The following is a 25918-nucleotide window of genomic DNA, read 5'->3' on the forward strand; positions in this document are numbered from 1 at the left end:
TCTGATAATTAACAATCTAGCGAGTGAGGAAAACGCAAGCTCCGCAGGACAAAGTGGTCCATTTCGCACCCTCGCCGGAGGAATATTTCAGCTATGATGGTGTTCAATACACTTTTGACTTTTGAGCTCTCACTAGAAAAAAAAAAAAAAAAAAAAGACAGAATGAAGCTGCGCACACAAAGCCATTATTTCTTCTCACCATCAGGTTAGGGAAGTTGAGACGTGATCCATAAAACAATTCTAAGGCATGAATCACACGGTTATGTGAAACTAAGCAAAAAGTGAAAGGCCACCAGGGACGTTCAGGACTAGATAAAAAAAAAAAAAAAAAAACTGCTGGACATTACAGACATGCCGATTTCTTTCCTTTTCACCTTCCCCAGCCCAATGGTCCCTGTGAGGCACTGCCCAACCCCTTCCTAACGGGCCCTCACCAGAGCAGGTTTCAGCCCCCAGGCCTCCCTTATTTTTATTGCCTGTGTTTATATCTGGTCTTGGTTTCTCTTTCTGCCCTCTTTTGCTTGACATTTTATGGCGTTCAATATAAGAGACGCCCTCCACCCCCTCTGTCTGAGTTGAAGTACCTCGTATACAAATTCTTTTCTCTACACCAGAATCCGGCTCTCATTAATTCACTTGATGTCTTTGGCCATCAGGAAACACCACAATGGGTCAAGCGCAGCCTTCTGAAATGGATCATGCACAGCTGGATGACATTCATCTCCTACAACTACAACTTAACTTTGGTGCTTATCGCTCCTATCTCATGCATATTATCAATTGCTGCTTTTTTGATGACACAACAGTGCTCAAATAGAGTTCGGACACTCTTTTTGGACTGTTTCTGGTCCGTTTGGAAATAAAACAGATGTACAGTCTGTCAGCGTGGACTACTAAAAGAACCCGTAAACATTGTCCTCACAAACCTTCTCATACACAGCTCGCCCATGGATTGTGCTGCCATAAAGAAATGCAACATAACCTGATAGCACATGACTAAGAGGAGACCTAATGTATGAAATGTGCTTGCGGTCTACTACAGCACATGGCAGCACTTTAATGGAAGCAACAGCCATTACAGCTGGAGGGTGCACATCTGATCTGGAGGGGCGCCATGTGTTGCAAAATCCTGCCCTATGGCCCGGTGCAGGTACAAACCTCAATGTTCTCCCCTGCCATGATTACAGAACAGCTCTGGTAATGTTCAGCCTTGGGGTAAAAGTCAGCTCTCTGATCTGAAATTTTAAGACACCAGACGAGTGATGTTTAGAGTGTCGTATCCTAAACATACACATCTGACTATTAACCTGTCAAAGGCCATTCTTTGGCACTAAACTAATACAGATCCCTACTGTCATTCATGATACATTAACCACTTCATCTCTAAGACGAACGCTTGACATTCTGCAGTTAATCTAAGAGAGGATGGTCCAGTTATCCTAGTCTATATTATTTGGTCTAAATAAAAAAAAAAAAACCAATGTAGGGATTACAACATTATAAATGTACATTATGAAAATTGGATGTTTAGAGAAAAATTGACATCAAGAGATCTGTTAAGGATTGCATTTAACATTATGTTGTGTTAAATAATGAATAAATAGTTCATGCTTGAGGAGCATTTTAGAAAGGTAATCTAGAATGTAAAAATGCAATCTCTAATACTGACTTAAACGTATCCAATTCAGACTAATATATATAATTTTTGTTTGATTAAACAAATAATAAATATAATATACAACTCATAAAATATTCAGATAAATTAGGCATCCATAACTAAAACCAGAACAAATCCATGTTACATGACTACCGGGCTTTGAAGCACTATGCTTTCATTCGGGTTCTCTTCCAGTCATTGTTTTAGACACTAAATAAGCATAACAAATGCATGCATTTTTACTGTGCTATCCAGAGTCCAGGCCAAAGCCATTCATGGTACACCACCAGCTGGTTATATTTGTGTATGGCTCAGCATCCACCCCCTCCACAGGGCACAGATATGGGGTGGTGGGCTGGGGGGCTGTTGATCCGCCTGGATGTGTGCTGCCAGAGCACTAGTAGGCCCAGTATCTATTGCAAGTCCTGCTCTGTATTCATGGCTAAAAGTAGTAAACACTCGGTCAGCCAGCCAAAACCACAGCAACACAAGCGTCACTCGTGCCAAAAAGGGCCGCAGGCAAAATGCAAATGAGCAGCTCTCCCGTTCTGTGTCCAACAGCAGACCTGCCACACTGTCTGGAGTTCAGGCAAACCCCCGTCCTTAGCAAGTCTCGGTTAACCAATGGACCAGGGCGGTTATTTCCCTCTCAAACTCTACTAATTCATCCCTTATTTTGCAGGAATCCCCCCCCCCCACTTTCCATCCCCTCCCAGCTGCATCCAGGCAGAGCTATTGCTCCCACCGGCACAGCACTGTTCATGGGAAACAATAAAACACCACATGCGTTTCCTTAGTTAGGGCTTCCACACTGCAGCTCCATGCGAGGCTCATCAAGCCAACTATAAAACAGCATAAATGCTTAACTGGCTGGATCTTCATTGGCATTTTATGCAAATTGGGGATGCAACAAAAAGCCAGTCATTATTTTCGTGTTATGCATGATATTGACGAAGAAAAAAAAACTTTTCTAGGGCAGTAATGCAAATTTTAGGATGCATTTAAAATCTGCTGAATGGGTTCAAATTTTAACCGATAACAATAAATAGACAATATTTTCTGTCACTCAGTCACTGCTTTCCGCTAACTACCGCAAGAACAAAAAAGGGCTGAAGGAGAGAGAAAATGAAAAGAACACTGACAGAATTCTTTTGTAAACAACCTAAAGTTAAGCTCTTCTTTGTTGAGGGTTAGGATGGTGCATGAAGTGTTAAATTTTACATTCAGCTCTACCCATCGCAGGGAAAATGGCATGTAGAGCAAAAACAGAGAAATAGAGCAAAAACAGTCAATATTGTGTCTAAAATGAATGTCTCGAAAATCTCTTTAATGGGTGGTTCATTGCAATTTCACTTTTTGAACATTAGTTAGTGTGCAATGTTGCTGTTTGAGCAAAAACAATATCTGCAAGGTTACAGAGCTCAATGTTCAATAGAAATGTCTTTTAAAATTCTGGCAGTTTAGTGCCTACAAAAATGGCAGTAGGGACTACAAGTTACTTCCCGGGATTGTGACATGACAAAGACAGATAAACCCCACCCTCAGGAAAAGACAGCAAAGGGGACGAGGCCATGCTGCATTGCTTTAGAGAAGAAGAGAAAACTAGAGGTAAATGTAAAAATCTATTCACACACACACACGCATTTTCCCCTTATTTATTTAAACAGAGCGAATCACTCAGTGAAAGAACGCACTAGTCTAACCTACTTCATCACGTCACGTATGTGTGCACTCTGAAGGTGCGTTTTTGTTTGTTTTTTTGTAATCCACTCAAACATTTTAAATCACACAGTTAAAACAACAATTTTGATATTAAGTCGCAGAGGATATATATCGCACACCCCTACCAGTAACTACAATTTCCATTTCTATTTTTTACGTTTCCCACAAGGGTGTGGGGATGGCTTTTTATGAAATGTTTTTGCAATATTTAGATTTTCTATTTAAGCCAATTTCACAAATTGGATAGAAATATTGATACTGTGACGCTAGAAATAAAACCAAACATAAGTGTGATACAGCAATGAGATGCACAATCTAAGCATACTCCTCAACAGTGCATGTTTACAACACATCAAGCTCTCTTAAAACAAAAGAGCTACACTGGAATGTCAAGAGGAGGCTTGTGAATAGAAAGTTAACGGTCTTTTAGTGGGGGAGGAACAGCAGAGAGATCCGACTGCCTGCTTTCATTTTGCCGGGTCCCAGGCAGCCTTCAGAATGATGGAGAGCTTTTCAAACACACCGTGATGGATGCCTCCCTGAGACACAGAGCACCAGAGTCTCTCACTGCACAGAGGTAGCAGGGCTCGGAGGTCAGGGAAGTGCAGGGCCTAATCCGCTCCTGATGGCCATGAAGGTGCTCATGTTTGAAGGCCACTAAGGACTATTCACATGGCACGCTTCAGAAGAAAGCAAAATAACAGACAGGAGTACCAAAAAAATGCAACACTACAGCACACTTCAGTGTCACTTAAAGGAACACACTCTGAATAATAGATGTTTTCAGAGTCTAATGATCTTATGTAAGACTCGGAATGTGGTCATTAAAAGCTGTTGTCTGGCTTTAATTATTCTAAGGATTATCCGAAAGAGCAAAGCAATTCATTGCACTTCAGTCAATGGCCCTCTAGGGTGTTTCATGCACTTTGTGATTTACCCTGCAAAGTGGAAACTACAATGGGTTAAAAAAAGCAAGCACATGGTTATTCCTGACTAGAGATGCCACAGATCAATCGTCCAGGGGTCGGAATCAGCCAATTTTCCCCATTGTCGGCCTGGATCGGTGACCAGCCAATCAGTCTCACTTCTTTCCGATTTCAGGCAAAAACATCTCTCACATACTGGTCTCATTTGCACCGGTTAAATAAGACACGACACAGTTTGCGTTTTCACTGCAGTTTAGTATCACTTTAGAGTGGGTGGGATTATTCACGTCATTTAGTGGTCAATTTGATATTTGGAAATATCAGCATCGGCCGATACGTTTTTCTGTTTGGCCGATGTGTTCGAGGCTGACTTTTATTTTGACAGCGCTGAGAACGGCGTCGCTGGGCACACAGTGCTCACATTCTCTCGTTTCATGTCGTCATTAACAGTTCGGTCTAATATACGGATAGAAGTCTAATAATCTGATAGAACGGTTAAAGGAATTAATGTATACAGAAAGTATTATAACGATTGCTAATATAATATTAGTAATAGAAAGGAAAACATTATAATACTTTCTCATTTGCCGTCAGCATTAAGCAAATACGCATTTATATAATTTAAACAAATCTTTGAATGACTAATGTAGATTTAAGTTCACAAATTTCAGCTACGCTATATCGAGTTCCTTATCGAAGGCGATTCATCTTCAATAATGAACTCGATATAGTGAACTACGGCTCTGTGTATTAACTGCCGTTCCATTTGAGAAAAAGTGTTGGGGATTTACAGCTAATCATGGAACCGGCTTTACTGACGAGATGCACATGCATGATCATACCGTTGGATATATTGTCCAGCCCTAAGGACCGTCACTTATCATTTGTACAAGACTACACTTAAATCTCGTCTCCTTAAAGCTCAGAGGTTGAGACGCACCACAGAGTCTCCTTGCTCTACGTGCCCTTTTCAAAAGACCATAAATACTTTGGCTGCTACGACTGTTCTCCATAAGAAAAGGATGCTGAGCTGCAGAGCAAATCATCCCTCCAACAGGCTTACACAAGATTAGCAATGTCGACATGCCCCAACAATCAGTAGAGACCATGTTACCAGACAGACTCTGGACCCCTGAAATGTCACGTTCGTGTTGCAAACACATACCATACACTGTGAGAAGACATCGTCGTTGTCTAGTGGCCTTCTACAAGATGTGGAATTGCAAACGGTGCCTATTTCTTCTGAAGAATATTTTCCATTATGCTCTAAAGATTTAATAGATACAATATATAAATGCTAATATTCAATAACACTTGGTATTTAAAATACTCAAACTAGTTTCATTTCCAAGTATTTTGCTTGGTAAGAACTAACATACAATGTAAAGCATTAAAACAGTCGATTAATTAGGCCCTAAACCATTGCAGACACAATGGCTACTGGGAAAAAACACTTTTTTCATACCTTTAATTTGGCAAATGTCAAAATGCATGTCAAATGTTCTTTAAGACAGTAGTAAAATTAGCACACAGGAACTGATGGCATTAACGTAGCTTCTATTCAAGTTGGCTGCACACAGCTGCTGATAGAACTCCAGATCTTGCTCATTAGCGAAACAAATCATCGCGCCACGCATTTCTCTCAGTTTATCACACTAATCTGCATTTATTGAAGGTAAAATGTCGCAGAATGAAAGTTTGTAAAATGAACGATGCAGCTACAAAATTCATAAAGGTAAAATGTTTTTCCACATGTAACCACGAAGATAACCACAAAGCACATGGGAGGAACACCAAAACACATGGGAGGAACAACAAAACATGGCGAAAATGGTTCAAAATATTGTAGGTTTCACAATGTACAGGAAACACTGATTAATGCACATGTAAATGTATACCTGATTCTCATGTGCATAATAGTTGAATATAGAATTTCAAACCCATCTGATCTCCATGACATAAAAAAAAATAATGCTTTCAACTAACAACATTAAAATGTTATGCAAAAACTACTGCACTAAATGCACACAATCACTCAAACTAAAAAAACAAAACATGTTAATGGTTTCTAAGAATGAACAGACACATTGGTCACGGTGAGAAACTGCTTCACAATTGACCTCTGACCCCAAAGCCTAAGGAATTTGAACCAACAAACAATTAGTTAGATTAGTCTGTTACTCATTCCTGACAACAATATCAATAGAAAGCTGGTAATGTGTTGCCTAAAAGGATGTTGATAACCCATAAATGTAACATTCCATAAAGCCATAACAAAAATACAGTATTCACACAAGACTAATATTAATTTATAGCATACTGGCTGGAAATAAATGAACAAACAGAGCATAATTCTATCATTGCAGCACTAAAATTAGCCGATACACGCACACGGATCATTAGCCACCTAGATAGTCAGCTCACTAGGTTCGAGAAACAGCCAACATGTACACATGCTGGAAAATACCTACACTCATCAGCTGACCCCTCTAAGAGCCCCAGTGACCCCCACCCCCCAAACATTCAGCAGTCGGGGGAGGAACTCAGAATTAAATTGTCCGCATAATGATAGATCAGAGACTGCGTTAAGGATAAAGGAAACAAAAGGCCACCTACAGTGATTGGAGCCGCTCCAGTGCGGGGTCCTGAACCCGCGGGCCGCTCCCGACACCAGGCCTTTCTCTGGGATCAGACAGCCGCGGTTCTGGTGGTAGTAATCCATGCTTAAAAACGGGTTCGGACTAGGGGTCAGCCCAACGACGTCCACACTCTCGTACATCGTGAAACAGAACCAAATATTCTCCAAAAGTAAATGATTCCTTCTTATCGCTGCAAAAAGACTAGAAATGTTATGTGTAACTGGAGAATAGCGGGATAAAATACACCCTAATCAAAACAAAAAGTGGGATTTCGCACAATCGCGTGAATAATAACTTGATGATCTCGGTGTGTCGATGAAGCTCGCGCGGTCCACGGGGAAGGAGCTACATTCTTCAGATTTTAAAATCCTGCGCCAGTTGTTGCAACACAACTGTGCTGTTGAAACTGTGGCTCTGAGACCCAATGATCGATGTGAAACTGCTACATGAGTATAAGCAGTCTTGAAAAGCTCCCAAGCGCCTCCTTGCTCCAAACGAAACGTTTTCTAAAAGCTTTGCATTAAGTTAACAGACCTGCATTGACCATAGACTTTATAAAAACAGGCATTGACGCATATTTACTGTAAACACGCAGTCGTCCGCGTCGATGAAAGCGAGAGAGTGCGCGCTCGGTCTCGTGAATAATCCCGTTGGAGGTCTGCCGATCAGACACGGGAAGAACTTGCTCCTGTGTTTCCAGACCGAGCTCAAAGTAATGTCTTTTGCATCTTGTGTCGAACCCCTCGCATACTTGTGGAAAAATTCTCCCTTGAAAAACAAAAGCGCTCTTCGACAGTGTAACGTTAACTCTGGACTGCATGCACTTTCCAGGCTATCCCACACCGCTCTTGACGAGTGTCAGCAGCTGCGCACAAGCCCCGCCCCCGTCAACCCCCACTCGGACTGTGCCGCTCTCTGATTGGCTGCTGATAAACATAATCTCAGTCTCATCAATGTGACATCTAACGAGGATCTGCCGCCATAACAAACTGAAGTATAAAGTTTGTACATACACGTTTACATTTATTTGACTTTCTTTCTTAAAAAGAAAGTTATCATGACATTAGTTTCAGTTGGATTAAGACGTTCTAAACCAAACAAGCTTATATATGTATACTTTTATAAATCTTTGTTTCATAATAAAGAATTTTTAAAGTTTTTATGTAGATTAATAGAGGTGAGGTAACGCTTTGCTTATATATATATATATATATATATATATATATATATATATATATATATATATATATATATATATATATATATATATATATAAAGATCACCTCTTCCAGTAAACCACCACGCTGTAAAGAGCAGACACTCAATGAACTGCTTTATCAATACAAAGTGAGGTAAACAACACATTGCAACACTATCTAGTTTCCCACCACAAAATCCATAGACTCCGTCTGGAGAGTAGTGTTCATAACAAGGCAATGAACACTCGGGCTGCAGCCCAACAGCATCCGTCAGTTCAACGCACCAAGGTTGATGCCATCCGCTGATGGCTCCATCCATCAGTGAAACGACATATTAGCCTCCCCTTATTTTCCGGCTTCAGCCCTCACATTTTTGTCCTTGACATGTAAGAGGTACTGTATTGATTTTTCACCATCTAAAATATTAGCCTCCACACAAAAGACCACTCATTCAATAAATACACGTTTATTAATGGACAGTCCTTTTAATCCAAACAGACCCATATAAATCTTTCTATGAAATGTTCAGGAAGGAGGGAAATGGCTGGCTTGAAATAATACTGGTTTACATTTGTCCCAGTTTAAATGTTTGACAGAAGACTTAACACATGCCAAGTGAATGTAATACTATACAAACAGTAAACACCAGTTAAGGTGCGGTAACATTTAGCATTGTTTGGCAATTTTTCGCAGGCTAAATCCAGCCATATCAATAGGGATCCACACAATTAGGAACTTCGTGTTATTGCAAAAGCTTTCCCCGGCAGATTTCACATTAGGTTCAACTGGTCATGCAAATTTTCTGTGTGATCGGTGCTTTATATATACATTGCTAATCTATGTATATCACTATATCGGGGAGGAGGTGGTTGTATGGCGGCTGTTAGGAATTCAAAGACTTTATGGGGCTTTAGGAGGAAATGCATGAGAAAACCTGCTGGCAAATTGGAAGTGTGAGGCTATTTATTACCCTCAATCCAGCTCCCCCACCTCACTTCCTCGAAATATGCATAAAAAAGCTTCTTTAATTTCTATTAAGCTTGACTTCTTATCAATGCTATGTGATTTGTTGCTAAGAAGAAATGCACATTCTCGAGAGCACACGTAACGCAATGTCAATGCTGTTAGATTGGGTTTGTGAGGTGTTAGCATACTGACAGCATACAGTTTTAAATGCTTATCATTATTCTGTCAGTCACATGACCCAGTTTGTCCCAGAATGCCCTGCCCCGATGAACAGATGTGTGTTTGCATTCACTCACAATGCCTTTAAATAGTCTGATAGGGAGGGGCCATCATTCAATACTGTTACAATGAGCGCCTGTGCTGACTCATTATAGAAGCACAGTATGGATGTGCCGCATGCTATTAACACTGACAAAGGTCAAGAGAAAGATGCCATTCAACATTCTCAACGGTGACAGCTTTTGAACTCCAGCTATATAAAAAAACGCATATGACTAAGTCAACCATTTTCCCATAAAATTCGATCACACAGACAATATGTTTAATCTGAGTGGCATAACCTTGATCGCAATCTCCGGACATTAACTCTTGAGTGAACCTCGCTGAAGCAATTTCCTGAAAGTAAGTGACATAAAAAGAGGGTTATTTCTTATATAGTCATTAATAATCAAATGTCATGGTGCGTTATAAATTATGGTACAATATAAATGCATTGAAAGGTTTGTGCTGTTACTATATGCCAGCTGATGCTTACTGCTGTGGTAAACATATGGTGGAGATTGGCTATCGTGAACCTCTCTGCCAGATGTGTAATGTTAGCAGGTGAAGGCTATTGACAGTCTGCAGGGCCACTTATGATCCTGATTGCTTGAGCAGTCCCGTCTCATTACTCTCGGCTCAAGGTCAAGGATTAAGTGAAGAGAACAGATCCTGCCTCTTACCTTCCTTATGGTGAGTTGTTTGATTGTTTGAATGTGGGTTTGTGTATTTGAGGGTGAATATGTGAGACATTTACATTGTCATTACAGATTTACAGTCATCAGACTTTCAAAAGTTAGTTCACCCAAAAAAAGAATTGTGTCATCAATTATTCACCCTTATGTCAACTGTATGACTTTTTTCTTCCGTGGAACACAAAAGACTATATTTTGGAAAATGTTTCAGAATATATTCAGTGAGAGTCCGGTATGGAAGCCCATTTCTGCCAATTAAGAAACACATATCATATTTTGGTAAATCATACAATTATGACAAAAATTCATATTTGTGACACATTTGTCAATCATTTGAAGTCATAAAAATTCTATATACTAAAACTGAACTAAGAGAGTTAACATTATGAGATACATGAAGTCAGAATATTTGTATGAGCTCAAACTGACAAAACTGTCATTAAATTACCAGATAAAAAGTTATAAGGTATGAGTTCAGAAATTATCAAGACAAAATCAAGACAAAAGCTTTAAACTATAAGACAAAAACTCATAATCATGACATGAAAATCCAAACATTTTCATATAATTAAAAATATTGTATGTCATAATTATGATTTACCAATGCATTCTTTTCTTATGTGACAGAAATAGGCTTCCATACAAAGGAGACTAATATTGTTTTGGAACCCACTGGCTTTGATTACATGGACAAAAACAATTGAAATTAATTGTCATTTTTGGGTGAACTCTCCTTTTAATAAATCTCTATTTTGTCATAGTCATCAAATTTGATTTCATCTTATTCTGATGACCTGGTTATGGGCAGTTTGAACATGTTCTGCTATGATTAGGGTGCAGCATGACTGGTCAAGTCCATTACACCTGTCCCCCTGGCTATGCACCATAACACTCTATTTGACCTACGGACCCCTACTGACCCAAACAACAGATGAACAGCTCAGTGACACATTTGAATAAGGTCAGCTGTTTATATATCAGCGAGTATGTTCAATATATGTAGGATTTGTCTGAATATGATGTTTGTGTCCACCAAAATAAATGATTTTTTTGTCCGGTACTACAGTATGATTTTTATTATCATCTAACACATCATACTATATAGTCTCCTTAACAACTCCACAATTAACAGTTCTTAACTGATATCATTGGTCTTCTTCGATGTATAGGGACCTATATGATATTGCCCAGGCACAGATCGAGTGCAATAGGGAAATGTGCTGAGCTGGTTCAGATGTTAATGGTCCATCTGAAATCCCCTGCTTAGCCAGCAGGTTGGGGAACAAAAGCCCCATAGAGGTGCAGCTTGCGGGGTCTGGACATGACAAATGCGGCCAAGACTGGGGCAGCGGTTGCTGTGGAGCTCTGGGGAGGGAAAAGCGGGGGCAGTGGAATGATCTACCAAACCCAAGACTCATTGAGGGCGTCGCATCAGGGGGCAGATGGGGTCACCCCATCATCATCACCATTTCAAAGAGCCTAAGAGTGAGTTGGAGCTGAGTACAGGGTGGGGGAGGTCCGCTGACCCCGACCGGTGTCCCCGCACTACTCCATCTTCTGCAGATGGTAACAGCATGAAAGGAAACCCCATCATCTCTACTCCCGGCACAACAGAGATATATTGAGAGGACTAGAGACAGATAGGGGCTGCTCTCTAAACAGGCCCATTACCTTGACACCCCCTAGAGGAAAGACCCTGACCCCCAACACTCTCGCCCTTGATTTCTCATTCCAGCTCTCTTTCACATGGAGACAAACACACAACGGACCCAATGGGACTACGCTGTGAAGGTGGGCCTCAGGCAGGAAGAATCTGGTACATTACATAAGCCCCTTTCACACTGCCATTCCGGCAAATATAGGGGTAAAGTGTTCCTGTAATTGTTCCCGGGTCGCTAGATTTTGCACTTTCACACTGCCAGTGTTGACCCGGTATATGTGCGTGCTTTCACACACAAAAAACCTTGAAGATCCCGTAACGACACGTTACATCAGTGCGTGATGTGTAATGTACGAGTCGACAACGCTAGGCACGTTATACTTTCACTGAAGCAAGCGAACGATCTCGGCGTCAGCACGGAAAGTGAGGAACTAACTGATCTCTGCTTCATTACAGTTTGCACATATGTTTTCGTCGCGAATGTTGATCTTCCTTCAAAACAGCCGGTAAAAGAGTCGCGCGATAAAGCAACTTCCACACGGAATTAGATCTGGCTTTTGTTCACACAGCGCTCGTCACAGGTTGCTTTCACACAGAAGGCGACCCGGCAATGTTCTGGGAATATTGCGGGTCCGACGTGCAGTGTGAAAGGGGCTATAGATGGGCAGTCAAAACAAAAGCCAGTGATTTCTTCATTTAAAGGAGTTCTGAGTCATCAAAACACACCTCGGCAGACCACAGCCTCCCAGGCCACCAGCTCTCTATCTTATCAAAGCAGACCCGCTCCCCATGGAGGACCCCATATCACCACACATAAGAACATCAAGCAGCCTTTGTGATAATGCTCGGTCTTTACTGCCAGTAGCTTAAGCCTAAGCCCCATGCATATCAAAAAGCTCTGAATGTGCTGGCCAAACCTCCGCTTTGCATATAGATACTGAGCCTATTGACACATCGATTCTCCCGGCCAAGGACCCGTGAAAGCAGCCGACGCAAATCCCCGCTTTAATCAGCGAAAGCCCCCTAAAATGCTCTGAAGCGGGAACAAGAGCTAGTCGCTCTGCTACAGTACTCTCACAATGGCCTGGCAAATGCACCATTATGACTTGTTTGACCCTCCTCTCCAAGTGTACTGGCCACTTTGAGAGGGTAATTAACCCATCTTTCCCCCTCCCCTTGATGCAATTACAATAGAGGCACAGCATTCTTCAAGTGCTCTCATGCACTTGCGCCGGGGAAGAGGGGCAGACGGGGGCCACGAACGGGATGGGTTGATCAGGACTCACAGAGCACAGAGAGGCGGAGTGCTTCAGAACAAACATGAAGAGATAAAAGGTTTTGTCCTTGAGAAGTAAATGAAGAGGGAAATGTTAATAAGCTGTTTGGATATCAAATTCTCATGTTGTACGATGCATGCTCTAAAAATCAGCGCAGACTGATTGTGAATAGAGGGTGTTACATACTGCAATGAAGGCAGAACGAATTAGAGTTTGCTAAAACAATGCATGAGTGGCTATTTGGCTATGGGTTAATTTTAGGTCATAGGTTTTCAAACTGCAAGGAAGGTCCATGGAAAATGTAAAAAATGAATGAATGAAAACAGAAAAAAAATAGAGTAAAGTATGCAATTTATTTATTACTGTTACTATTAGGTGCTAATAAATAAATATATATTTTTTAAATTTGATAGAATGTATGTTTAATTCTACATTTAAATGATTGAATTTCATGAGATTAAATCACAATAATTTTATTTTTTCTTATCTACACATCTAACAGTGCTCTTATGGTCAGTAGAAAATGCATTATCATCTTATATGTAAATATGATTTTATATTATGAAGGTGAACATCACATTTGTGGGTGCTTGTCAAAGCATATAATGTGTTTTTCAGTTTGCCAAAAGCTTTGCTATAATATGAATTGTAGGTATAATATGAACATCTCATTATATTTCTACATGCAGTCCACACTGTATCTGACAGTGTGATATAAAGAGATCTCTCGCTCTATCCATTTCTAGTGTGCTTCTTGAATGCAGAATGAGTACCTCCTATAATCCACTCCTCTGAGGGAAATGCAAAGGGAGAAAAGAGAAGAGAAGGGAGATGAAAGAGGGCTGGGTAGTTACGATGGATTACAGGCTCAGCGTGGTAATGGGGGAGGCCAATGGACTGATAATATTTAACCAGACCCGGGTGGACCATCTGGAACCACCCCCCTTCATCAACAGTCCAGCTCACGCATCTGGGTCCTCCTCTGAAGAAGTAACTAAGGCCCCGTCCACACGGAGACGCATTTCTGTGAATACGCACAAATTTTTTATCGGATAGGCGTTTTGTACACACGTATCCGGTGTTTTCGCAAGGTGAAAACGCTATTTTTTGAAACCGGGTCCCAGAGTGGATAAATTTGAAAACGCCGTCTTTGCGTTTTCATCTGGACGGCTAATCCGTATATTTTCTAAAACGATGACGTCATCAGCCCACGTCTCCCCCCTAGTCAGACACCTCTACGTCACGTAACAGCAACAAAAACATGAACAAACACTGAACGATTGTCTTTTTATTAACTAACATTAACACTGATTAATAAATGTATTGTTCCATGTTCGTTTGTGTACCACGCGCAAGGTTTATGAGCATAGTCCAAGTCTTCTTCTCTGTTTTTAGTGTATCTCTGTGGCAGAATTACAGCGCCACATACTGGTCTGGCATGTATACTACATCATTTTGCGGTTTCGTGTGGACGCGGATATTTCTTGAGACGAGGAAAAAAAAGATCGGATTGGGGTAAGCGCCGTCTCCGTGTGGACGGGGCCTAACATTTGCCTTCAAATGAATAATGCCGTTTTTACATTATTTTGAAAGAATTTCAACACTCAACTCCCATGACTTCATGCAAAACAATTCTTACATGATTCCAGACACTGCAGATGACTTATTTAAGTCAACCATCTAAAGTGCTCACACACAATGCTCAAAAATGTTTTATGCAGATGTCACATTCCTAAAAAATTCTATTACAATCTTCATTTACTTTCAGGACATGATCTATTTTGAGTTCCTTTCTTCTTGCTTAATGTGAGGCCTGCAGTTTATACTATTAGTTAGGTTGGGATTCCCCCTAATTCTCCAGAGCAGCTGCGTTGTGGACATGAACAGGAACAAACACGCTGACCCCCGGCCCAATTGGCCAGCCATTCTGGTCCCCATTCCGAGAGCCACTGCACTTCCCGTCTCCAAACTCCAGTCTAAGAAAACAAGCATGCTGCCACTCTAGAAGCCCTTCCACATATTTCAGCAGACCAGATTTCTTTTGGATAGGACAAAAGTTGAACTGGAGCAAATGTGCACTGGGTTACAGGATATAGCTTCAGTATAATTACAGCTCAATTTTGACATTACATGTGATTTAATAGTCTGCATCTATACAAGGCATTGGCATTGCCTTTTAAAATTAATTTGGTCTCCAATACTGCTAAAAATGTAGAGGAAATGATGAATAAAATAGATTTGCCCTTTAATCCCCATGCAAATGCAAACACATGCAATACATTTAAGATTTCTCTTGTTAAAGAATATGTGCTGACACCTTGAGAAACAAAACCTGTCAATGTCTGTTAATCCAACATTAACATATGACATAGTTCTAACAATGGAAAATGTGGTAGGAAATTAGAAAGGTTGAAAACCTTAAAGGAACAGTTCCCAGTTTAATTCAGTCATGATTTGCGGACCCTCATGTTATTCCAAACCATAAGATTTTCAAAGAGGACAACAAGACTGAAAAAACAAAAACAAAAAAAGCACCATAGAAGGATCATAAAAGTAGACTATATGACTCATACTTTACTTTCAATGTCTTCTGAAGTCATACAATAACTTTGTGCAAGAAACATACACAAATTTAAGTTATTATTTAATGTCTCTGAAATATACATCAAAACCATTTTGGCACTCGTTGTCATGCGTGTTGTAGTAACCGCTGGTTGACATTGACGTTATACTGAACACGGTGCATCGTAAGGTGTAATATTTTATTTGCAAGCTATCTTTTTTTTTTCAGCATTAGGGATCTTGACATAACCAGTCCCTGTTTACTTTTACTGCATGCAAAAAGGTGGCCAGGATTCTTCAAAACATCACCTTTTCTATTCCACTAAAACTAAAAAGCAAACCAGAGCATTAAGACTTTGCCCTGCTTTATTTGAGTTCAAGTAACAGTTTGGTTCTCTACATTAGCTTCCTGAACACAGATCAGACACAAGAAGAGAGGTCAATTTTATCCATATTTTAGCCTCTTATGATAATATGTTTGAATGATAGCATTATTGTTTAGGATCTGTGAATGAGTGCAATACCTCTTAATCAAATTCATTCAAAGTCCAGGTAATATTTAGCATGATGATTAAAAGAGGTCAGAAAATGTTTTCTGCTCACTGCACATAAATTCTCAACTAATTATGAATTGAAGAAAGCGTACAAACAAAACCACACCATTTAATAATACAAACCCTCCACGCCAGAGGAAAAACACTCCTGCAAATGTCAATACACCATTTTTACTTTGTCTTCAAGCCAGGACACCGAGACTGAAAAGGACTGAGCTCAGCAGATTCACTAAACAGGGTTTTCCCCCTCTCTTCCTTTGAGTTTTTAAGGATTGGATATCTCTATTAACTTACTGTAAGCTTAACTCTTCAGACTATGATATCTGCTAAGCAAAAAAAAAAAAAAAAAAAGATGGCATGCTTTTGAAAAAGAAATAAAAGTCCCAGAGAAACCTGATAACAAAAATACATGTCGAAACTATTAGCTGGCACAATCATGACAATATCAGTTGGCCATGATTCAGTGTGCTGTCAACAATGGGACTGATGTGACACAGTGTAATACAAGACTTCTTCAGAAGTGCTTGAAAACATGCCATCCATAGATACTTATCTACAGTGTGATGCTTCCTGTGTGATTCTCTGATTTTTACAAGGTTTTCGGGACATTCTATGATTTAGCAATAGGAATTAAATATTAGGCCTCTACTGAGAACATTTCCCACTTGTAGATATATTACTGTTAAAATGTTTGGAGTTGGTAAGCATAAGTCTCTAATGCTGCATTTATTTGATAACATACAGTGTATATTGTAATACAGTAAAATATTGCAATGTTTTCTATTTTAATATATTTTAAATCTGAATTGAATTTTCAGCATCCATTAATCCGGTCTTCATTGTAACATGGTCCTTTAGAAATTACTTTTGATTAATGTTTTGCATCTTTGCTGAATGCAATTATATTTTTTTTTCAAAAATATGATTGACTACTGCTAAAATATATGTTAATTCTATGATGGATATCAAAATGTAAGGTTTGGTTGTTCTGACAAAAGAAATGTTAGCTAGACGCATACAATTAAGCTTCATGCATACAATGTATAATCTCAGACTTTGGCCCAAAAGTACATGTAAATGAGTCATTTATACCATTTTATTTCAGCAGTTTTTAATCGTCAGTCTTCATTGAAAGAAGAAAAAGAAAAAAAGAGCAGCCTTTGTCAGCTTCCACAGGGCAGAGTACAAAATCAAAGCAGGTATACTAATAGCAACTCTTGGACACAATTATTGAAAAAAAACTTGCTCCATGTGCCACAAATAAACGTTTTTTTTTTTTTTTTTTTGATGCAGACGAAAGAGGTGGCTTATTCCTCCCTCCTTCCTGCAAACCCCCTCAATCGGTTCTTTCCAGTATATTCCAGTGAGCGGTCGGACTGGCATGACTGATACAGAAATACTGGCAAAGCTGTTTATTAAATGGAATTGTTCCTAAATCAAGGCATCACATTTTTATTTTTTGCCAAACAAATATGGTACAGGCGTTCATTCCATATTCAAAATAGACATTTCCTGAATGTGTAAGAAATACAAGCAGAAATCAGTGGTGGATTTGATGTGACAATGTTCTGTGTGAGGAATTTACAGCTCATTGCTGTCATCATCTGCTGACAAATCTCTATCTGCTTTCATGCCAGTGACTTCCAATTCATGCAGAGACACACGTTGTATTTGCCCCCTTTTAAAAATGTCACCCTTAACTCCTCGATATCCACAGAGACTAAAAATACTGACAAACAAATGTGAGGACACCCCAGGCTTTAAACTGTCAGTCATAGGCCTATTTATAAAGCAAATCGTCATGTAATACATTCAAGAGAGAAATAAGCTTGCCAAAAGCAAATACACAAAATGCAGGAAGTGCTAGATGTTTTTGTCAGCGGAAGTTCTCCTGAAGCTCAAATTTGTTTAAGAAACTTTCCTATAAAAAAGTGGATTTATTGATAAAAAAACGTTTACATACAGTATAACTTCCTTTTCTTTACTTGTTGTAACTAGTCAAAAAAAAAAAAAAAACAGGTTTTTAAACATTCCATATTTTCATTTGGACAGTTGAATGGGTATAACTAGTACGGGTACCATCATAAGTGTACCTTGTAGTGTGTGTGTGTGTGTGTGTGTGTGTGTGTGTGTGTGTGTGTGTGTGTGTGTGTGTGTGTGTGTGTGAAAATGTAATCCCTTTACAGTAGCACACGCTGTCAGGAGTAATCTGTCATTAGGAGGACACTGCTGGTTCCTGTCATTGTGTCATGCCTTCACTAAATGAGGTCAGACTGATGTGTTGTTTTAATCAACCAAGCCTGCCTCCATTAATTATTCAACACCTTAGTGGATAGGGAGCCCTACGGCCAGGGAAGAGGGATGAGGAGAGTGAGAGAGACAGGGCGAGGGGAGAGTACCGTATGAGAGGATATACAAACTGATATTGAGCAGTTAAAGGAGGCAATGAAACCGTATGTTAAATATGCAAAAATAAAGAAATTAATTAACACTAATATCACTGAAAAAAGCACAAATTAAACTTTAAAAATCACACAGAAAATGATTGTTAAATATTATATTAACAGAAAACCTCAGTTATATTGAGAGCTGTTCCATGAACAACACCCACGATGCACCTCACACTCCGTCGACCCATCACACCGTCCACGCCGCAGTAAAATGTCAGCAGCCGTGGAGTGTGAAAGTGTGAATGCGAGGTGTGAGGGAGGACGGCGTTTGGGTCACAGGGTTTCACACCAGGCATCAGGCACTCACACACACCACAAAGAAGCTCGGAGAACTTTAATATGACAATACACAACAATACGATTTCACAGTATGTGAACTGGTAACAGATTAACAGGGACCATCAGCCAGTATTTGCAGATTTTGTTAATTATCTGCAAGAGTCTTCATTTGTATTGATTGGAAGCCCTAATTTAACTAGTACATGTTTTCAATGCTTTCCTACTGCAAAGTTGTGATTCCTGAATTTACTTGAAACATGTTATGTTATGCTATGTTATGTGTTATGTGTTATGTGTTATGTGTTATGTTATATGTTATATGTTGCGTTGCGTTGCATAACAAATGTTTGACGTCAGTGAAATTATTTTAAAGAAATTAATTTAATACTTTTTTTATTCAGTAAGGACAAGTGACAGTAAAGACATTTATAATATTACAAAAGATTTCTATCGCAAATAAATAAAAGAAGATAGATTAGAGTGATTTCTGAAGGATCATGTGACATCGAAGAGTGGAATAACATAAAATGACCATATAATAGTAAAAAAAAAAATTACATACAATTATTGTTTATTTGCAACTAAATCATGATAGTACTACAAATATAATATGGCTTTTCACATGTAAGGGAACCATCTTTTAACAGGATCTTTTGCGTGACTGATGCCTCTTTTAAGGCTTAGTGGTGTTTAAAACGGAATGAAATGTATTCATGCACACTGAATAAAAGAAAAATCAATCCCACTCGGACACAAACACACAAGACGGTGCAAACACTGCAGATATAGAGATAGATACCAAAATATTCCATGCTTCAGCAAAAAATAAAGTATAGCATAGAAAAGTGCCATGCCGCTTTCCACCTCCCCTTTCTGTTCCCTGCTTTCCTCTCTTCACTTTCTCTGTAAGTACACATATCTCAGGATGGGGTCTGGAGATTTATGAGCTATTGTGAGAAGAGAAGTGGGCCAGAAAGCCCTCCCCGGCTCTGGATCTGCTTTGTCGCCTCCCTCACGTCTTTTATTTCCATCCCTCCCTCTCTGGTTGCAGCGCTTTCTGCTCACATTACCCTCTGTTGAGTGATAAACATTGTCTGTGGGCAGTAAATTCAGACTGAGCCTGACAGGCGTCCAATAAACCAGTCTATTCTCTCACTGCGAGAAGGCTTTGGTCTGGAGGCCCACAGGAAGTGAATGCAGACACACACTCCCAAACATAAAGATAAACAAATATAAAGATAAACAAGTTAAAAGGGGACAAGATACATGTGGCATGCATCATGCACATCAAAGGCACAAATAAGGAACAAACACAGGAGACACATTCATATACACTCGCACAAAGAAACAATAATCAGCAAGCGTCTGATTAAAACTTGCTTGAAAGAAACTGAATGTCCATGTAAAACCAATGATCAAGTGTTCTGAAAGCCTCACTATACAATGAATGTTTATTAATCATACACAAAAGGCACAAATTAAAAGCTAATTTCTTAATTTGTCTTTATTTATTTTTCATTGACCATAATTACATTGCTGTTCTGCTTCAGCTCATTTTTATAGCACCTAAAACCACAGTACACCCACTTATGGTGGTTTACTCAAGGCAACTGGCTAACACTACAATGAGCGGTTAGATTACAATTTGGCAAGCAAATGTATCCAGTAAAGGCAATACCACCTGCTGCACAGTTAACAAGTAAAACTTACCAGGCAGAAAGAAACCACATGTTTGAGTAGGAAATAGCAAATATAGTGAAGGATAAACTCACTGTTTATGTGTGTAAATATATGTGCACATTCGTATGGAAAGAAATACTACAAATGTTTGTTATATTTCCATTAATATTTGACAAGTTTCCATTGGCTTTTGTTCTAACCCAACCTCAAAGGAAAACACAGTTTCACAAGACGTGATTTCTTATGAACTCATATCATGTTAATTGTACAAAAGGAAAAGAGTTAACATGAAACCCAACTCTAAACATAATCGTCACTGGGACATGAGCAAACTGTATGAAAACGAGAAAAATGAGACCGTACAAAATCATACGAATTAGCTACTAATTCACCAAAAGGCTAAATATTTACAAATAGCAATGATTTTGTGTTGACCTGATATTTAGCCATTTCATACAAGCAGTTCATTCCTGTGTCAGATGCAGAATCTACCAACAGATTTTTGGATAGATAATTCAGATTTTCAAAAAAAAAAAAAAAAAAAAAAAAATTATATATATATATATATATATATATATATATATATATATATATATATATATATATATATATATATATATATAGTAAAATTGTGTTCTTTGATTTCAATTCTCATTTGTTATCATGAAACTGTATTATCTGCATTATATGAGCTAACAGCCATCTTCAGCACTGGCATTGGCCACATAAAAAAAAACAACAACAACAACAACAACACTTGCCGACCACTAGAATGAACCATGATGCAGTATCTGGCAAGTTGTTTTCCTACGATCTTCTAACAGCTCTAATAAGTTGGCAAAGTGCTTATAACACTAAAGAATGTTGACTGAAATCAAACACTGTAGCTTCAATAGTCTAGCAGATTCTCAGAGGTCCAGCAACACCACATGCTCAGAGACGATCTACAGATGCACCCATAAACATCCAGCCAATAATGGAACAGATTCTTCTCATCATCCGATGGAAGCTGACGATTTCGAAGTCTGGCTGGTCACAGGTGTGCTCCAAACACACCCAGGAACCCCCCGTCCTCTTCGCATCTCATTAATTGCATGTTTTAAGCATAGCTGTCTGCTGTGCCATTTCTTTGATTGAAAGGGGGTTTATGGGCCACTCTCCACTGAAGTGCCCGGCACAGTCAGCTCCATGTCTGCTTGTGTAATATGTGTAAAATATGAAGCTTTAAAACCTTTCATTATATGATTGTTACAGGGACTACTACAGTCAAACCTGCTGTATCAGTGCATCTGTTACAACACAAATCCTGCCTGCTACATACCAGCATTCCCTTTGTGTGTGTGTGTGTGTGTGAGAGAGATTTGGAATGTAGAGCGGGTGGATGCTGTCACAGCTGGATTGGGAACATCTGTCAACGCAGACTCAAAAATAACCTCTCACACACATACATGTGTACGCTTCTGTCACTACTGCCAGCTCTGTTATGAGAGAAAATAAGAAGTGAAAGAGGGACTGGAAGCATGAAAATGACACCTGGTTATAATTTCTTCCGTTTGGTGAATCTGGTCAACAGCAAACATAACGCGCGTAACAGTTTACAGTTTCATTTCTGAGTCAAATAAATCATCACAGCTGAGAAAACCCCAAAATGTGAAATGAAAACATTTCTCTAATAACCTACAGAAATGCTGTGGCCTATACAGGCAAGAATTAGATGTGGAGGCTTCAGGCAGCTTAATGCAAATGTTGGCATTTAATTATAGTGATCCTCTTCAGTATGTGTGTTTATGGTACATAAAGGGTAATTAAACAGCTATCAAACACCTTCTAAAGAGCTGGAGGCAGAAGTAGTGGTTTTGGCCACACTTGTGAGGACAGACGCTGATGATGTCACAGTCCCACAAACTCTCTTTTGTGGCACATGCAGAGGATACAAGCTTGAATTCACTTCCCCGTCTGTCAACGGCGGCTATAGAAAACCTTTAAAAGTCCACAAAAGTTTTGTGTGAAGAAGTCAGAATAAACAAGTGCAGGAAATCAACACATGCTAAATCATTCTATAAATACATCCCCAAATAGACCTATTAAATCGCTTAAGGAGTTAACGGCAGCAGGCGTCCCCGAGGGACCCTGATTTACGGGACAATGTGAGCATGTCTGTACGTGTGTGTGGTTGTTTGTATGTATAGATACGGTGTATGGCAGACTAGCGCCCCTCTTTTTACACTAAAAACTACCCACATTCTGTCACACATTTTTATTTCATCAATAAAATGAGTCCTCAAATCATATAAAAATGTCAACCTTCAAACGGTTTCAAAAGGAATAAAACAAACACTGCCTTTACACGATAAATAAAATGTGTAATCGCTCAAATCAAGACAGCTCACCAGACAATGTGTTCGAGATGAGAAACTGATGATAAAGATTTGGCTTCTATGGCAGCGTTCTTGCATACATGGAACCTAATTAGGGAATGTTCTGGAACACACAACATAGACAGCAAGTCTGTGTGCCACGAAAATAGTTCTCCACAACAGAGACTCGACTCACAACTGATTTCAGTGGAGCACTAAAAATACCAAAACTAAAATGAAAATAAATAAAAGATAAATAGATATAAAAATATGAAATAAACCTAATAAAAATGACAAAAACATAAGAATGACTAAAACTTAAAAAAAAATTACATTTAAAATACTACAATTGTAAATAATAAAAAAATACTAAAATAATACTGATTAGATGAATTACTAATAAACTATTTCTCAGTATTCAATTATAAGTATGCATCCATGAAATGCAATGCTCCCATAGGACCAAATAGAGTTTTCTTAACATTCCACATAATTATAATTTTGGAACATTGTTCACATTTATGATGTCACAAAATGGTGCCTTCATAGGCAGCTCACTAAGATTTGGAACAAAGGCAGAACCTACTGCACTTAAATATTCTTTTTTGGTCTTAATGTGTACAGTTAATCCATGGAAGTGTAATGAGTCAGGAGCGAATTACAAGACTGAATCAATGAATCTTTGTTTTCTGATCAGCAGACAATAACTTTATTTTTATTTTATTTTTTTTAAACTGGACTCTGAAGATGTTGTTCATATACAAGCACACAAAATACTTTTTATGAGTCAGAAGCCAAACCACCTTAGCTGATACTCTAATTATGAGCATAAAGTTCATAAAGGATCTGTAGCCTATAGAGTGTGAAGACTTTTTCTCTAAGCATATGAGTGAAATTGTGCTTTTCACACTCCTACAGTATACTGCACTAATCAGATTTAACCCCCCCACACACGTACCTCCCTTTCAGCACTAAGTGTTCATGCTTGCCCTCATTTCCAATGCTAGGACTCATGAAGGTCGAGACTGTGAGTGAGGAATCAGAATAGGAGCAAAAAAAGCAGTTACTTTAATAGGCTTTTAGCAACTTGGAAGTGGCAGTATTTTAACAGTGTCACCCTGAGCATGATAAGAGCCTCCCACTCTCAAGGGAGTCCCTGTGGTTCTCCCCTCCTATACTAAAACCACTCTCCATCCAGCTCCATCATGATGGAGGGTTCAAAGGGTCCTCAATGTTAAACCGATCCTTTGCAGTGCACTTGAACACATCTCACTGAACATATAATTGCTGCTATTTAAAGTTCAATTATTAAGAGTTTATCTACAAATGGGTTTCATTAACTATGGCAAGTTTTCGACGCAGAAGAAATCATTTTTTTGCTTTTCTGATCTGCCATAAATATTTGTACTTCATTTCCATGATCTCCAACATTGAATGATGCAAGAATTGTTTTATAACCTTCTATAGCAAAAATGACTGACAGAAATTACATTTGACAAATTGTGGGAGAAAAATGGTTTCACCAATTCCTTGCTTTGAACTAAAGATAGTTTCCAAGCAAGCATTTTATATATCCTAAAAACTCATTAAATATCATGTTTGGTTTCTGCAATTTTTTCAATATTGCAATATTTCCTTATTTTGTATATTAATTTAAACAGTATATTTATTGCAAATTATTCTTTACGATAATTCAGTGATTCTTTTACATTTATATTATTGTTTTATGTTACACATTTACTCAAGTATTATTCATTTATTCTCTTTATTTCCATTAATACGCACGCTCCATTGACGTTATGTATTTTTCTACATTTGACATAAGAAAGTACATCCTGTTTTGATATTTGGATAGGATGTTGAAAACTTACTCTCTGCAAAAATATTTTTTTATCTGCAAGGATATTTGCTAAATTTGTCCTCTCTCTTTGTGGTACATGCTCTTTTCCAAGAGCTGGTCTTTGCTATTTGACCTATGAAAATTGTCAAGATCTGCTGTTCTGCTCAAAAGTTGTAAAAATGTTTTATTAGATCTTATCTATGGCCCTCGATGACATATCAACGTGACCTGGTCTAGCTCTGAACTTCCGGTTAATTAAGATAGGAGAGAACACTTGGCAAGATGTAGACAGAGAAACAATGGATAAATTCATTTGTCTTCTGAAGATTATTAGATTGTTATCTTAGAAAGTTTAGCAGAATATACACAGTACTGATGTTGTATTCATTTGAATCTTTTCCATTAATTTGTATCTTTTATTTTAATTTTCATCTCTAATAGTTACCATTTATGATTTAATTTTAAATAAACAATGATTTTACTGAAAGAAAGTTCTGTTTATTAACTGCTAAAGTGCCAAAAAAGTTATGGACTGCAGCTTTAAATAAGTATCTTACCGTTATCAAGGCCACAAAATACATTTAAAATGTAAGTAAATATATATATATATGGTATAAAATAACGCAATATTGAAGAAACACCCATTTGCCAGCTCTCTCGGTCACAAAAAGGCCGAAAAACACCCAACACAAATAAACAGTCAAGTTCCTGATAGTCAGAAAGGCTGTTGTCATTTAGCCAGGAAGACGCAGCACAAGTGAGAGAGAGAGAGAAAAAGCAAGAAATTCAAGACCCAAAGGAGAGATTCTTCTCTGAGAGGCCGCCTGACCCAGGGTGATTTAGGATGCCTGCAGGCTGCACCGTCGCCACCCTGTCTGCTTGCCCCCCGTTGCACATTATGTGGACACTGGGATCATTTGATGCCGCCTGAGCCAACATGAGATGCACTGCACGCGAGCAGCATATAGCCACTGGTCAGATGCACTGCAGTGCTCAACTACTGTCTGATGATGAACAGCACTGAAATACAACAAGACACATTCTCATCAGCTTGCAACACATTGAGTAAAAAGAGAACTGTGGTTGAACTTGACACCTTGACACAAACTCAACGTATGTGGTGGACTGACGTGTAAAGACATACATTTGCGGTTGATGTTGACTGGGTTTAAGGTAAATTGGCATGTTGAAAAGGAG

At 38.9% G+C, this 25918-nt stretch overlaps 1 protein-coding gene across 4 annotated transcripts in view; it reads right to left on the reverse strand.

The window, feature by feature from the left end:
- The window catches only part of LOC127950414 (retinoic acid receptor alpha-B-like), a 111254-nt gene that overhangs the window by 29533 nt on the left and 55803 nt on the right, over positions 1-25918 (reverse strand). Inside the window, exon 1 of one of the 4 annotated variants that reach the window (XM_052547476.1) lies at positions 6922-7807. The exons of the other annotated variants lie outside the window; for them this stretch is intronic. Coding sequence (XP_052403436.1) covers positions 6922-7084 — 163 coding nt within the window. The 5' untranslated portion in view covers positions 7085-7807. Of the gene's footprint in view, positions 1-6921; positions 7808-25918 lie in introns of those variants that run through there. 4 annotated transcript variants of the gene reach the window in all.

This window comes from Carassius gibelio, chromosome A3, assembly GCF_023724105.1.
Source record: "Carassius gibelio isolate Cgi1373 ecotype wild population from Czech Republic chromosome A3, carGib1.2-hapl.c, whole genome shotgun sequence".
Taxonomy (NCBI): Eukaryota; Metazoa; Chordata; class Actinopteri; order Cypriniformes; family Cyprinidae; genus Carassius; species Carassius gibelio.